Source organism: Thalassophryne amazonica, chromosome 6 (assembly GCF_902500255.1).
Source record: "Thalassophryne amazonica chromosome 6, fThaAma1.1, whole genome shotgun sequence".
Classification (NCBI taxonomy): domain Eukaryota; kingdom Metazoa; phylum Chordata; class Actinopteri; order Batrachoidiformes; family Batrachoididae; genus Thalassophryne; species Thalassophryne amazonica.
Window position 1 is genome coordinate 38,760,730 of NC_047108.1, and position 14,560 is coordinate 38,775,289.

The window sequence follows — 14,560 nt, forward strand, 5'->3', positions numbered from 1 at the left end:
TGGGAATCAAAGACCATCTGCATTATTTTACAAATGTGTTACGGTGGATGTCAATATTAATAGGTGAAAAATGCCACGTCTGAATGGAAACTCCTTGTATTTTACCAGTCTCCAACAATGGTAGCCGTAAAGACTCGGTGCTGCCATCATGTGGTGAAACGGAGCATCACTGCAGAGCCGTGAGGAACATCCGCTGCCTCAGAACTAAAGACTACAAAAGTGATTAAGACCACTCTAAACACACCGCGATTTCAGGTTTTATTATTCGGAAAATGATCTCTCAAAATCCAGGACACACTTGAGTAAGAAGGTCACACAGATTCAAAGTGTATCATGTATTTATATATGGCATAATATTTTACGACCAGTGAGAATATTTGTTTACACCAGCGATAACTCCAAACCAGCTGCAGGGAATCTGCATCAGCGTCGATGACAACTTCAAGTAAGACATAATTAGTTTTTCTTTTTAAGTTAAAAGCGACTGAAAAGATGGTGAAAGAGCAGTGAATTTTATGTTTGAGAATAAACACGTCAACTACAACACTTTTGCCTATTGTGCATCAAGTTTAACTTAAATAGAACCCAAAAAGATAAACAAGTTTTTACAAAGCATTTACCTGTTAAACTGAAATAATTAATCAGAATACAGAGCACAACGTGCCAACATAACTGCACGAATTTATAGTCATTAAAAGTTCATTTAGAAATGAATTGCAAAACACTGAGCATATTTACACAATCAACACTGAAATTAAAAACACAAAAATCCAACATATTAAGCTTGCATTTGGCCAAATCTAAACCACTTTTAAAAAAAATTCATGTTTCTTCCAGTTAAGTAGGAGGTAATGGTACATAAACTACTGGAATCTATAATAAACGTCACTGTGCAACACAGAGCAACATTAAATACAGAGAGGGTGTATTATTGAGGCCTTCAGAGACCAACACCATCATCTAGGCAGGCAAAGCCCCACTGAAGGGGCAAAAAAATGGCAAACCCACTGAGGAAATCTATGTACAACATCAAGGCTGCAGTCCATCAGCACTCCAACTGTGACTGTTCAAAGGTGACGTGGCTCAGTTTCGGTTCATAAATATTTGAACCCCATTGACTAGCAGCTACCTTAACCAAAATCTATTCCTACTTGCTAAACTCATTACATCCCGACAAGTAAAAGGACAGACTTTTCAAAAATGACTTCACACCACATCCAGTAAGAACCTCCTGACTGACATGTTACGAGTAAACAGCTCTACACGTCACTGACAGCACTGACCAGGCTAATGTACATGTCGTAAACAGCAGCACTACATCAGATGACAGGAAAAATTCAAGGTGCATACGAGTTGCTTGTTGTACATGACACACAGTCATGGTGGGTGGAAGGCAATCGACAAAGAGGTTGTTTGTCTGTGCAGCCGTGGGACACATGCAGAGATGTCTCATCGCTTGTGACATAAGCCTCAATCTGGAAATCTGGTACTCAAATCAAGGCTGGGTCGCCATACCAACAAGTGTGACTTGTTGGTATTCCAAGTCATCCTTTCATACACAAGTATTCAGGTCTTCCAGATGGAGCTGTGGTGAATGTGGACAGCTGACAGGTGGCTGTAGTTAACTGGTGCTTCAAGTCTGATGTGAGGGTGTTGAGATTCTCTCAGTTCGTATGCCTGAGTGTGTGCCTCTAAATGAGCGTGGTTCTGTGTGTACCAGTGTGGAACTGTGGCTACAGCTGTCTGCGTGGGACAGACTATAGGAAAGCACTTGGGTTTGCTCGTGGATCCTTCTGATTCCTATAGCGTACAGCGAGCCACACTCCCAGGATCTGTGAAGGACAGAACAGAGCTCAGATGATGTGATCACCTCCTGCCCTTTACTCACCTCATTTAGAGAGGGGGGGGGGGGGGGGGGGGAAGAGTAGCAAGAAAGAAAAGCAGCAGTCCTTCGATTCCTGAATGACAATTTCTCAAAATATGTAATTTTAATCTTTCCCCAAGCACCTGTCTGTCCATGCACACACTCACAGAGGCGAGGTGGTCCAATAGTTTGTTTATTTAAGTGTGTTTTCTGCTAAGCAGTCTGGATTAAAACAGCAAAACCTGTCAGTGTGCACAGCCCTCCAGTTACAAGGTGTCAAAAGACTCACTGGAGATGAGCCACACAGTGCATATCAGCTTTTTTCTTTTTATAAACAAGTGTTTAACTATTGTCATATCCTTTTATTAAAAAAAAAAGTGAAAAGAAATGGACAAAAAGAATTACCAGGTCACACAAAGGTCCCAAATCAGGTTTTCAAACATTGCTGGTGACTACACAACCCACATCATAGAAAGAAGACAAAGTAAGTCCCATGTAGGCCGGTGCTTATCTTCAGACTCTGTAGCCTAACGTGGGTGAAAGTGGACACCACCACCACCACAGGGTGTGCATACTTATGCACACATGATTTCTTAGTTTTTTCACTGTCATTATGATGATGATCATTTATTGTCATTACACTTAGAAGTGCAACAAAATTATCTTCACACCCAATTACCTCAGACAAAATACAACAATTATTACTAGTTGAACGTAATAATGGCACACATCAGAATTAAAACAACCGCACATATACACTTAGTATTGTTTGTGTGCGCTAAACTTTGGAGCAGTCTGTCATCCGAATTAAGGCAGAGTGAGTGTAGGCAGCAGCAGAGTCCTGCGCAGCTGTTATGGGGTGTTGTGTGTAGAATTTTGAGGGGAAAAAAAAAGGAAAAAAAAAGAATTTCATCCATTTTGGAATAAGGCTGTGATATAAAATGTGGAAAAATGAAGAGCCTTGAATACTTTCTGGACGTACTGTACATGATCATATGCATTCATTAATGCCCTCAAACTCAACACTAGATGCTGAGCACATATTTACACACATTCTTAAGCACGTTAACTTGGTAAATTTCCACTCTGTGTAGAAACGTTAGTGCACATGGTTTTACAAACCTGTGCCTATGAACAATAAATGAGGGTCCAGGTCTACAGACCCCACTCGTCCTACTGAGCTGAGGCAGTCTTTAAATTTTCAGCTTTGACGAGTTGTCATTCTGAACAGCAAGTATGGCCATGGTTTGAACTGCACCCCCAATAACTGCAGTTTTGCTTTAACTGGGGTGTGGGCATGTGCACTGGGGAGCAGGTCTTAATTAGGGGCGGCAGACAATCTCTGTGCACATGAAATTCAAACCATAGCAATACTTCACAATTCAGAACAGCCTGGTGGCTAGAGTGAGCTGAAAATTTTAGCGGGGTGGGAGACAAGACAAGCAATCTCAGCTATTTTTTCCATTTCAACTCTAAACTGGAAGGAACTGGCTTTTTTCTTCTTTTTTTTTTTAACTGAACTCATGATCTTCTTGGTGCAAGGCTATTCTGCCTTTTAACTCACTGATTTTCAATATAAATAATAACCATTATTTGCTGTTGATCATTCGGTTTCAGTAGTAAAGATGACATCTTTGGTGTAGAAACACTTTTTACACTTTGTGGTTTGGGACTGGAGCCCATTTCCTGTCACTTCCAATGCAATTTGTAAACACCTCCTCAAAGCCATGGAGGGAGAAATTACTGCTTGCGCAAATGTACAGACATGTGAACTTAATGCCTTATTCAATGTGTCACAAAATCCCATTTGCAATGGTAATAACCCCCATCACACAACCAGAATCATGCAGAATGGCGTTAGAATAACGAATCGGCGCACATCCGAAAAGTGTCTGATTTCAGTTCCAAAATGATCTGACAGCCATCTGCGAGAGCCCACACAAAGTTAAGCTAAAGTTCTCCTGCAGTGTGCGCCGCACCGAGCGCTGGGGGAAAGGTTCTCCTACAGCTGCTAAAGTTCTCCTGTAGCAAACGACATGCTGAGCGCTGCAGGCTAGGGGAGAGTGGGGTCAGCTTCTCCCAGAAGATTTTTAAATTTATAACCCTCTAAAACACTATTGCATGCATTTGAGCACCAAACTGTGTGAAGTAAAGCCATAGTTTTTTTTTTGTTTATTAATCTTTGTTACAACCTCAAATTAAAGCCAAAAGAAAAGAGGCATGAGGCCAAAACACAGAGTAGTGTAGATGTGTGTCAGGAATGTCAGAACTCCTAATTTATACCCAGTAGTTTATTCAAGAAAATCCTTGTTTTTTTTCTTACATTAAATAACTAGTAATTAAAATAGTTAAGTTTTTTTTTTGTTTTTTTTTTAAAGTGAAGATTCTTTAGAAATCTTTGATGTTTGTAAATTAAAACCATAACTCATCTGTTGTTGTTTCAGGTGATTTCTCACCTGATGACCCTTGGACATTTTTTATTAGAGAAAATAGCACAAAAATGAATGTGTACATTTTTAAGTCTGGTAGATTCATTAATTCATATCTGCATTTCAATGAGGAAAAAGGACGCCGTAAATAAATATAAATATTATCAACACAACAGGAGATGATGTAACAATGACTGCAGTGTGTTTGTTCATTAGGATTTCTCATGATGAGTTTGCACCCCAACTACTTATGTCAGTCAGCAGGAACACCCCACAGGCACATACAGTGTAGTATCATTAAAAATCACATATCCAGTGCACCGGCTGTACTGCAGTCTATGAAATTCATCAAAATAAAAATAAAATTGATGCAGGACAATTTCAGCATGCAGGCAAAATACATCGTCATTTTTGAATGGTTCATCTACTAAAGAGCACAAACTGAAGGAAATCAATTGTAAAGCCTGAAAGAGGTTTCTGTAGAAGTATTTTAGCCATAAGGTCAAGTGAGAGGGGAAAGCGTTTGCTTTTTTTCTTGTAAGACACTGCACTCATCGAGAGGATTTAGTCCTGCTATAATGGACTGATGCAGCAGAAGGCAGCAATGCAACAAGAAGCATGCCAGCTGCCGTTATATGCCACAAAAGAAGGGTTCTTTTGTTTTCTTCACATGGTCAAGTGACGTTTTGAGAAAAGCTGCGTTTTGTGTCAAAATAAAGCCATAAAATACATGTTTTTTCTTAAGTTCGTGGTTTTATATGACGAAATAAACGGAATGTGGAAACACATTTTGATGAAAATCTGTATACAAAAACTGGTTTTGCAGGCCTGAATTTCACTTCAGTACGTGCACATTATAAATAACTGTGCCACAATTAAAAATTTCAGTGACTGTAAACACATTTTAAAAGCACTCCCCCTTACCGGTACAAGTGCTGTGGGCTGCTTTGGGGCTCACTCTGCGCCTCTTCCATGCTCTTCTGGCGGATTAGCCCATTTAATAGTAACTTTGGTGACATGTTTCTTCATCTTGCAGTGTTCTTCCAAAGTTTTGTTGATGAAATCCAAACATAACATGCAGAGAGCTTTACCGGGGACCTCAACCTTGTGGACGAATTCACAGAGTCTTGTCTTTGTCCATGTCCTCCTCCTCCTGGTCCAAACCTATTTTTTTTTTTTTTTACACCATCGATGTCTTTAACGCAGGCTTCATCCTCTCTCTCCGGAATTTTGGCCATGTTACAGACGCAGCTTGACAGAACAAACTTGCAGAAACTCAAAATGTCCACGTCTGGGTATTTTCAGTGACTTCAGATTTACAGAGATTCTGATTGGCTGAAAGTCTGCTGTTGTAGAAAAAGTAACCAATGACGTTGCGCGTTTTAGCTTGCAGGTTCGGCAGTGCTATTATGGTTCCCATGCATATGAGGAAAGATTTAACTTGCACGGATGGCCCGCGCTGCACCACCCACCCAAAATTTCATTCATTTAATGTTAAAATAAGGAAAAGGTTTTTTTTTTTTTTTTAAATAGTTACTGTTTAAAGAGCTTTTGTTTTATATATAAGCGTAGCAGCAGGTGTGAGTTTGCAGAGACAACAGGTGAGCTGGACTCTCAGCACATTTAACCAGATGAAGGTCTCCTCTGCAGCTTCAACCTCAAATTGGTGGCATTTTTGGAAACACTTTCCTCACATTTTGAAACAGAGATGTTCTCTTCTTCCATATGGACTTCAAACAACTACAAAGAAGGTCCTTTATAAGCCCATAATGCAAATGCCTCAGGGGGTGGGAGGACCTAAGCATCCCGAACCCCCGGCTTTTAAAGGTGATTTTTCCATCCCATTACGCTGAAAAAAAAAAATCTTGCTGAGAACCCTGTTAACTGCAACCGCATAAACACAATGCTGTTAAGTGTTTGCAGAACAAACGTTATGGCACTTTTGTTCATATGGCAGAACAATTAAAATAAAATTGTGCTATACACTACTTTTGAATTCATTTTTGGATTTTGCGCATAACAATGTGATTAATCATGGAACTCATGCGATTAAAATGTTTTAATCGTTGCCCAGCTCTAGTTCCTGCACATTCTTGCTATGTGTGACAGGGGCTTACAAGGACTCAAGTGAGCAAATTTTGTCCTTCAGGTACAATCTGACACAGATTGATTGTCGCTGGAAGGGGTAGATGGAGGTTTGGGGATCAGACACTCACCTCTGTAAAACTGAAGAAAAGCCCCACACCCCCGAGGATCTTCAGAGCTTCCGTTGCATGTTGCAGCATCTTATCCCCACAGGTGTAACAGTAACCTTTCGTTCTGCATAACTAGAGTGAAAGATGGCAAAAAGAGGAACAGTCATTACTAGGGATGAGCGAGTACACCACTATCTGTATCTGTTCAAGCATCTAAATCAGTGGTTCCCAAATGGTGGTACGCGTACCCCCGGGGGAACGTGAGTGTCTGTGGGGGGGTATGCGGGGCAATGAGCAAAAAAAGAAAAAAAAAAATGTCATAACGCTGTAATTGTGATAAGCTGTCTGAAACAATACTATTATAGATGTGTGTAAATGCTACCATCTAGTGTTGAGTCAATTTATTGCAACAGATGGGTGTGACTATCTGGGTGATTGACACCTGTTGCCATGCCAGCGCAGCTCACTTAGCCGCCCCATGAGCCCGCTGCACGAGCGCCAATATGGACAAGTGGCTAACGGGAAGAAAACAGCCCAGTGCCAAGACACCTGCCACAACTAGTCAGCCTGTTGGTGCTAGCGATAACAGTCCAGTTGATTGTCCAACTACAGCGACTATGACAGACTCAGGTCTGATCGATGACCCTGATGTTTGTGTGGCTAGCGAGAGTCAAGCTAGCGTAGCCAGTAGCATCAAAGAGGACAGCGGTGACAGCAACGCAGAGCATCGCAGTGTGAGACAGCAGACTATTTAATCAAGACCAAAGACTATTTAATCGAGAGAATAAGACAAAGAATCGCAAATATAACTACATTGCTCTTGTTTTCACATGTGTTAACACGGGTGGATTTCTTCGTCCTCAGTGTGTTAATTGTGCAAAAGTTGTATCGCAAAATATAATGAAGCCATCACTATTGTGCAGGCACTTAGAGACCAGTCATCCCCATTTGAAAAATAAACCACGTGAATACTTTTAGCGTCAGCTGAAACTATTATCTGCAAGTAAAAGTTGTATTGCAGAGACAGACACTGCCAACAGGAACCGGCTGCGAGCATCATACATGGTCAGCTATAGAGTTGCTAAAACTAACAAGCCACACACTATAGTGGAGGATTTAATACTCCCTGCTGCCTCAGATATGGCTGGAGCTATGTAGGGGGAAAAGGCAAAAAAGACTATACGGACGATCCCGTCATCGAACAACACAGTTTCTCGACGCATCAGTGCTATGGCTGAGGACGTTTTGAAACAGTTTCTTCAACGGGTAAGAGGCAGCGAGTATTACGCTCTACAGCTGGATGATTCCACAGATGTTGCTGGCCTTGCACACCTCCTTGTATACGTGCGTTACATACATGAAGGGACAGTAACAGAGGACATGCTCTTTTGTAAACCTCTTGAGGAAAGGACCACTGCACTTGACATTTTTCAAAAGCTGGATAACTTTGTGAACACAAACAGGCTAATGTGGGATAGGTGTGTGGGCATATGCACAGATGGCGCACGGGCAATGACAGGTAGACACGGGGGTGTGGTGACACGCATTCAAGCAGTGGCACCAGATGCCACATGGGTACACTGCAGCATCCACCGTGAGGCGCTGGCCGCAAAGGGAATACCTGCTCACCTCAAGAATGTTTTGGACATCACCATAAAGATGGTCAACTTTGTGAAAGCCAGGCCCATGAACTCGCGCTTGTTTGCTGTGTTGTGTAATGAAATGGGCAGTGAGTATGAGACGCTGTTATTACACACAGAGGTGCGCTGGCTTTCAAGAGGCAGGGTATTAACTCGCTTTTGAGTTGAGAGATGAACTTAAAGTTTTCTTCAGTAAACATGATTTTGCCCTGTCAGAACATTTGCACAACGAAGAATTTCTCACTAGTCTGGCTTATCTTTGTGACATTTTTTCACGTCTGAATGAATTAAATCTTGGATTACAAGGGCTAACTGCAACAATATTCAATGTTCAAGATAAAATTGAGGCCATGATCAAAAAGGTAAAACTATGGATAAATTCTCTTGAGTCAAACAATACCAAAGTTTTCCCAGTGTTACATGAGTTTTTGTGCTCAAATGAACTCAGACTGAGAGGCTGCGTGAAAGCAGAGATGAAGGCGCACTGTCTGCAGAGCTGCGCAGACATTTTCCTGAGGTAGACGGGTCAAACAAGTGGATACATCATCCATTTGGTGCCATGACGTCTTTATCAACAGCGGAACAGGAGAGCCTTATTGACATTGCAACAGATGGATCACTAAAAGCAGAATTTAATCAGAAGACACTGACTGACTTTTGAATTGGCCTGCGCATGGAGCAACCTGCACTTGCAAAGCGCACTATTAAGACTCTCATGCCATTCGCAACTATGTATTTGTGTGAAAGTGGATTTTCCACACTGACGAACATGAAAACAAAATACAGAGCCAGACTTAATGTTGAAAATGACTTGAGACTCAGTCTTTCACGCATTGAGCCTAACATTACTGAGCTGTGTGCATCCAGTCAAACCCACGCTTCACATTAAACATTGGAGTTTTCCATTGCATTATAATTGTTCACATTGTGGTTTAAATTGTTTTAATTAAGGCAGATACTGAAATGAGGCTTCAGTAGGTTTTGTTAATAAGTGCCTCAAAGGTTCAGCCCACTAAATTTGAAGTTAATAAAACATTTGTTATTCTAATAAATGATACACAGAAATGTGTCTGTATATTGTGGTATATATGATGTAATTTTATGTGGTTGATAAAACTTAAATGTCAAGTCCACCGGTGACAGGGGGTACATGACTGAAGCTCAAATGCCCAAAGGGGTACTTGTCTTGAAAAAGTTTGGGAACCACTGATCTAAATGATCTGTATCTGTACTTGTAGTGGGTGGGGCCTAAACCGGAAGTGGGCGTGGTTTAACAAAATGGCTGGGGCTTAAATCAGTACATTTTAAGTCTGAAATTGATATGGATTGATCAGAAGTTGCTATATTTATTGTTTGTTTGAAAATTGACAGAACAGCCTCAAAATTGAGATTCAAATCAATGTTTTTGATCACAAAAGCAAGAGAACTATTTGCAGAACAAGTTTTTTATAAACTCAGAACATGAATATTCTTAAGTGTAAAATGAATAACAGCCTCAGAATTGACCTTCTGTGTAGTAGGAAATTATAAACTACTAAGTATGCATGAACAAGAGTTGTCATACTCAACACAACTTTCTTTTTTTTAAATTTTATGATAAAACTGATTTTTACTACCTAACGTTCTTGGCATTTTTTTTTCACACAAAGTTAAACAATATTGATTAAGGTGTGTGTCTCTGTGCGAGAGGGAAAGAGAGAGGTTGTTCGACTGACCAATTTATTTTTATGAACTGCAGTGAGAAAGTGTCAGATAATTCAGGCAGCCATATACAATAAAAATAATATAGGCTACTTTGTGTGTTCAGCTATATGTTCTTTTTGGGTCCAAGGGCCACAGACAGTTTGTGAGACGACCCCCAAACTCTGAATGCAAACCACAGTTCACAGTGAAGACAATGAATCATGGTGGTGCAAGCATCATGATATGGGCACATTTCTCCTACTATGGTGTTGGGCCTATATATCGCATACCAGGTATCATGGATCAGTCTGGATATGTCAAAATGCTTGAAGAGGTCATGTTGCCTTATGCTGAAGAGGACATGCCCTTGAAATGGGTGTTTCAACAAGACAATGACCCAAAGCACACTAGTAAACGAGCAAAATCTTGGTCCCAAACCAACAAAATTAATGCCTCGCAGATGTGAAGAAATCATGAAAAACTGTGGTTATACAACTAAATACTAGTTTAGTGATTCACAGGATTGCTAAAAAAGCAGTTTGAACATAACAGTTTTGAGTTTGTAGCATCAACAGCAGATGCTACTATTATTGTGAACACCCCCTTTTCTACTTTTTTTTTTTTTTTTTTACTAATAGCCCAATTTCATAGCCTTAAGAGTGTGCATGAATGCTTGGTCTTGTTGGATTTGTGAGAATCTACTGGTACCTTGTTTCCCATGTAACAATAAGAAATATACTCAAAACCTGGATTAATCTTTTTAGTCACATAGCACTCCTATTATTCTGAACACTACTGTAAGACAAACCAAAAAAGAGGTGAGCTGAAGAAAACTTTTAAAGAGTACTGACAGAGCAATGTGAGGCAGAATCCAGCCAAACAGAGAGAGATCCTGTCTGTGTGTGTGAGAAGTTGCTGTGAGACGTGTCTGTGTAGGAAGGGGTGGGCGCTGTGTGTGACTGGCCAATCACAGAGCATGAAGACAGTCAGTTAGCCAATGAGAATTTTCCTTCAGCACGAGCACAGATATTGATGAGTTTTATTCAGATCATGCTTGTGCGCAGCAAAAATGCTTTATCCATACCGGATACTCATCTGAAACGAGTATTCTTAATCAATTCTTAATCTGAATTGATCCAAAATGTCCAAGGATCGATTTTTAAAAAGCAATTTTTTTTAAACATTTTCTTGCTTACTCGCTGCGTGTACTGTTTGTCAGATAACGGGGACAAAGGGGAGGGTCCGGCGTGCTTCAAACATTCACGAGCTGCAGGTTAGCATGGCAGACAAAGAGCTAATTCAGCCAGCACCGTCTTTGCTGAAGGCAAATGTTTGGGGGCATTTTGGATTTTATTATTTGCTGTGTAAGAAGGAGCTTGACATGACTTATGCAGTGTGCAAAATCTGCAAAATAAAAGTCAAGTACTTCGGAAACACTTCAAATTCGCAAGCCCATATGCGATGCCATCACCCGGAGCTAAGCGGAGCAGCGGTCTCTGCCAACTACTGACCAGCGCACACTCCATCACTTCACTAAACTGCCAGCCAACTCTGAACGAGCAAAGCAGAGAATTTACATCTTTAGAATCACTTGATTAACCTTGTAAAACTGCATTTTCTTAAACATAAGCATTTTTTAGTAATATAACTATTTCTCAGACCTGTTTCAATCAAAAATCGATTCTGAATCAAATTGTCACCCCAAGAATCACAATAGAATTGAATCATGAGTTGCTGTAAGATTCACATCCCTAAAAGGATTATTAACAGAGCACAAGGTCTGTACGGGAAAATATCGGACTGAGGCTGTTGACATTACGGACAGAGCGCAGCGAGGTTAATAATTTGTTTATTATATATGGCTTTAGGACCTGTGCTTTCATCTTGTTGGCCTTCATTTTGCATGTGCACTTCAAGCTCAATTGCTGATAATTCCTCCAATTAAAACTCGTCAGTGCAATAAAATTCGATCGAGAATTGTCCTCTTCGTCGCTCATAATTTCTTTGTTCGCTTTTTGTTTTGTGCCGTGAAAATTGTAAACAAAGTTGCAAATGTGATACGGGATCCGGACCAACTGCCACGGTGAAGGTCTGACATGAGAAAATATCAGACCGGAAATTAGCCAATCAGTGCGCATGTAGCATTGTAACCATATAATAATAAAACATATTATATATCAACCTGTATTGTGGAAACTACAAGAAGTGCCCTCATTTAGAATTATTTGGTTAAATATGTAGTGACTTTTTCAGTGACGCAGAATTACAAGAGAGCTACAAATGGTTTTAGAAATATCTAAAAATGTAAGTCAAGTTTGGGAGCAAAGGCTGGTGTCACACTTCACTGTATCCATAACACCGTTGAACCACCTTGGATCTTCAATAGCAACTAATCCCACCTTTCGAAAACATTTGTGTGCTGCAGCCAGCTGACGTGTGGGCTTCAACTCAGCTTTCTAGAGCCAAAATGTAAGTGAGTGATTGATTATATTTATGTACAGGAGCAGATTTAATAATAAAACATTTCTCAACTCTCTGGAGTCATCTGACGCACAGATTCATCAGACATGACTGAATTACATGCTCGTCCCATCAAATCCACCACACTCTGAGTCTCTGTTTGAATGTGTGTTGAAAGTATGGACTTCAAACTATATACCAGTTTTTAAATTTTGATAATAGGGCCAGTAAAACTTAAATCATGATTAATCATTTTCACCATGCTTTCTCCTGAATATTATGGTAATGTGTGGACCGTGTTTCGAGCAGGACGCGTGCGAACGGGGGTTTGTCCATCTCCTTTTAGCCTCGCTGGCCAGAGCAATTACGGGGGGGGGGACCACAACTATTGGTAGAAAAATGTACGACTTAACAAAACAGTGAGGATTCTGATGATAAAATCGATGATCCCTCTACTGTTTTGGACAAGCAACAAGAGCAGGTGGATGCACAGATGTGTGCTCCACAAAGGTCAGCACAGAGGATCGGACCGCACACCTCTGCTTCCAGGTCTCCGGTCGCACAGCAGAGCCCACTCCAAATCTGACTCCAAGAAGACAGAGGAGGATGCTAAGCAGGTTGCAGTCATGGAGAACACCAGGAGCCCAAGTAGAGACACTTTGCTCCCAAAGTCCAAAAGATGTTTTTCTGTTTTTTTTTTTTTTTTTTTTGCCCCTGACACAGTTAGGACAATCTGCAGAAATACAAATAAAAATGCCGCAAAAAAACAAGGAATCAGGGAAAAAGTACAAATGGACTGATATTGAGATGGAAGATTTTGGGCTTATGATGTATATGTTTGGTGTTGCTGCCAAGTCTACAGGACTACTGGAAACAAATTTTGTCTGTGCCGCTTCCAGCAAATGTCATGACAAGAGACTGGTTTGGATCCACATTTTGGAAAATCCACATCAGTGATCGGGATGAGGATGTAAAAAATGAATAAAAAGGGAGCACCAGGTCATGACAAACTTAGAGTCAGGCCTCTTTATGATGATCTCCTCAGTGCCTGCCAGGTTTATTACCACCAATGAAAGAATGGTGGCAACAATTTTTATACCAATCCCAAACTGTTCATGGACATGGCCAAAATGAGGTTTGAAGCATGTGGCTCCTATAGGAACAATAGAAAAGGATGCCCCAGAGGGAGGGCAAATGCTCGCACCAAAAACTGTGCAAGAGGATCTGTGAGATGGATCAGAGAGGGGCCTCTTGTTTTTGTTATGTGACTGTACACAGGAGCTGTCTGTGTGTGTGTCTGCATTTTCAGGTGAGACGGTGTGGAGAAGGGTGAAGCATGGAAATGATGGACGCTGGACTGTGAAAGACATTCCCTGTCCTACACCAACAGTGGCCTACAATAAGACCATGGGTGGCGACGACCTGTCCGACGAGCTGATTCAATACTACTCCACCCATAGAAAAACTGATCACTGGTATAAGACCGTGTTGTTGCAATTCTTGAACATTCCGACCACAAATGCATTCATTTTATACCGTGACACAAGCAGTGTCAATATGTTATTGAATTTTACAATTTATATTTTAAGTTCTAAAAATGGTTCGTTTAAACTTGTTTGTGATTTTCACAGTCAAAAAAAAACAAACTTTTCAGACTGAGATTTTGTTTTTGCTTGAATTTAGGTCCACTGTGTTTATACAGTATATCAGAATGAAAGAAAAACTGTAAAGTCACACAGGTGAGGTTGTGTTGAAAGAAAAAAAAAATGACACCAAACAAGGTAACTACTTTTTAAAAAAGGTAAATTCTAAAGGTAAAGCCAAACCAAACCAAAATTATACCCTGGACCTCAGAGGGTTAATTGTTCAGAATTTCATGTAGTCATGTGCTTTTCAAGCAGTGTTTCTGGAAGATACTTGTTTTTTGGACGCACACACACACGCGCGCGCACACACACACGTAACATTTGAGCCTTACAGCTTGGCAGTTTTGCAAATCCTGATCAAACTGTGCATGGCTGTCAGTGACATTAAACAGGCCACAGCAGTCCAGTTGCTTCTCCAAGTCCGTCTTGGTTTTGTTGTTCAACATTCCCCAAGTAGAGTTTAACAGTGTCACCTGGAAAAGCAAACAGAGAACCATATCATTTTATTTATAAATCTAGGTTTAGCTTATTAGCTGTTGGGGGTTACAAATATCACTCGTTTTGAGCATCTGATTCTCTGCTCAGGATATTACACATTGCACATTCTGAATTCTTAGATGAATTTGGTGCGTTCATCTCTAAC

At 40.6% G+C, this 14,560-nt stretch overlaps 1 protein-coding gene across 2 annotated transcripts in view; it reads right to left on the reverse strand.

Annotated features, from left to right (window-relative positions):
• Positions 1 to 239: 239 nt before the first annotated feature.
• tspan31 (tetraspanin 31) overlaps positions 240 to 14,560 on the reverse strand; it is a 28,800-nt gene continuing 14,479 nt past the window's right edge. For both annotated transcript variants that reach the window (XM_034172014.1, XM_034172013.1), the window contains 3 exons: positions 14,250 to 14,390; positions 6,510 to 6,620; positions 240 to 1,832 (listed from right to left, as the gene is read on the reverse strand). In XM_034172014.1, the coding sequence (XP_034027905.1) occupies positions 1,758 to 1,832; positions 6,510 to 6,620; positions 14,250 to 14,390 (327 nt within the window). In that variant the 3' untranslated portion in view covers positions 240 to 1,757. The remainder of the gene's footprint in view (positions 1,833 to 6,509; positions 6,621 to 14,249; positions 14,391 to 14,560) is intronic.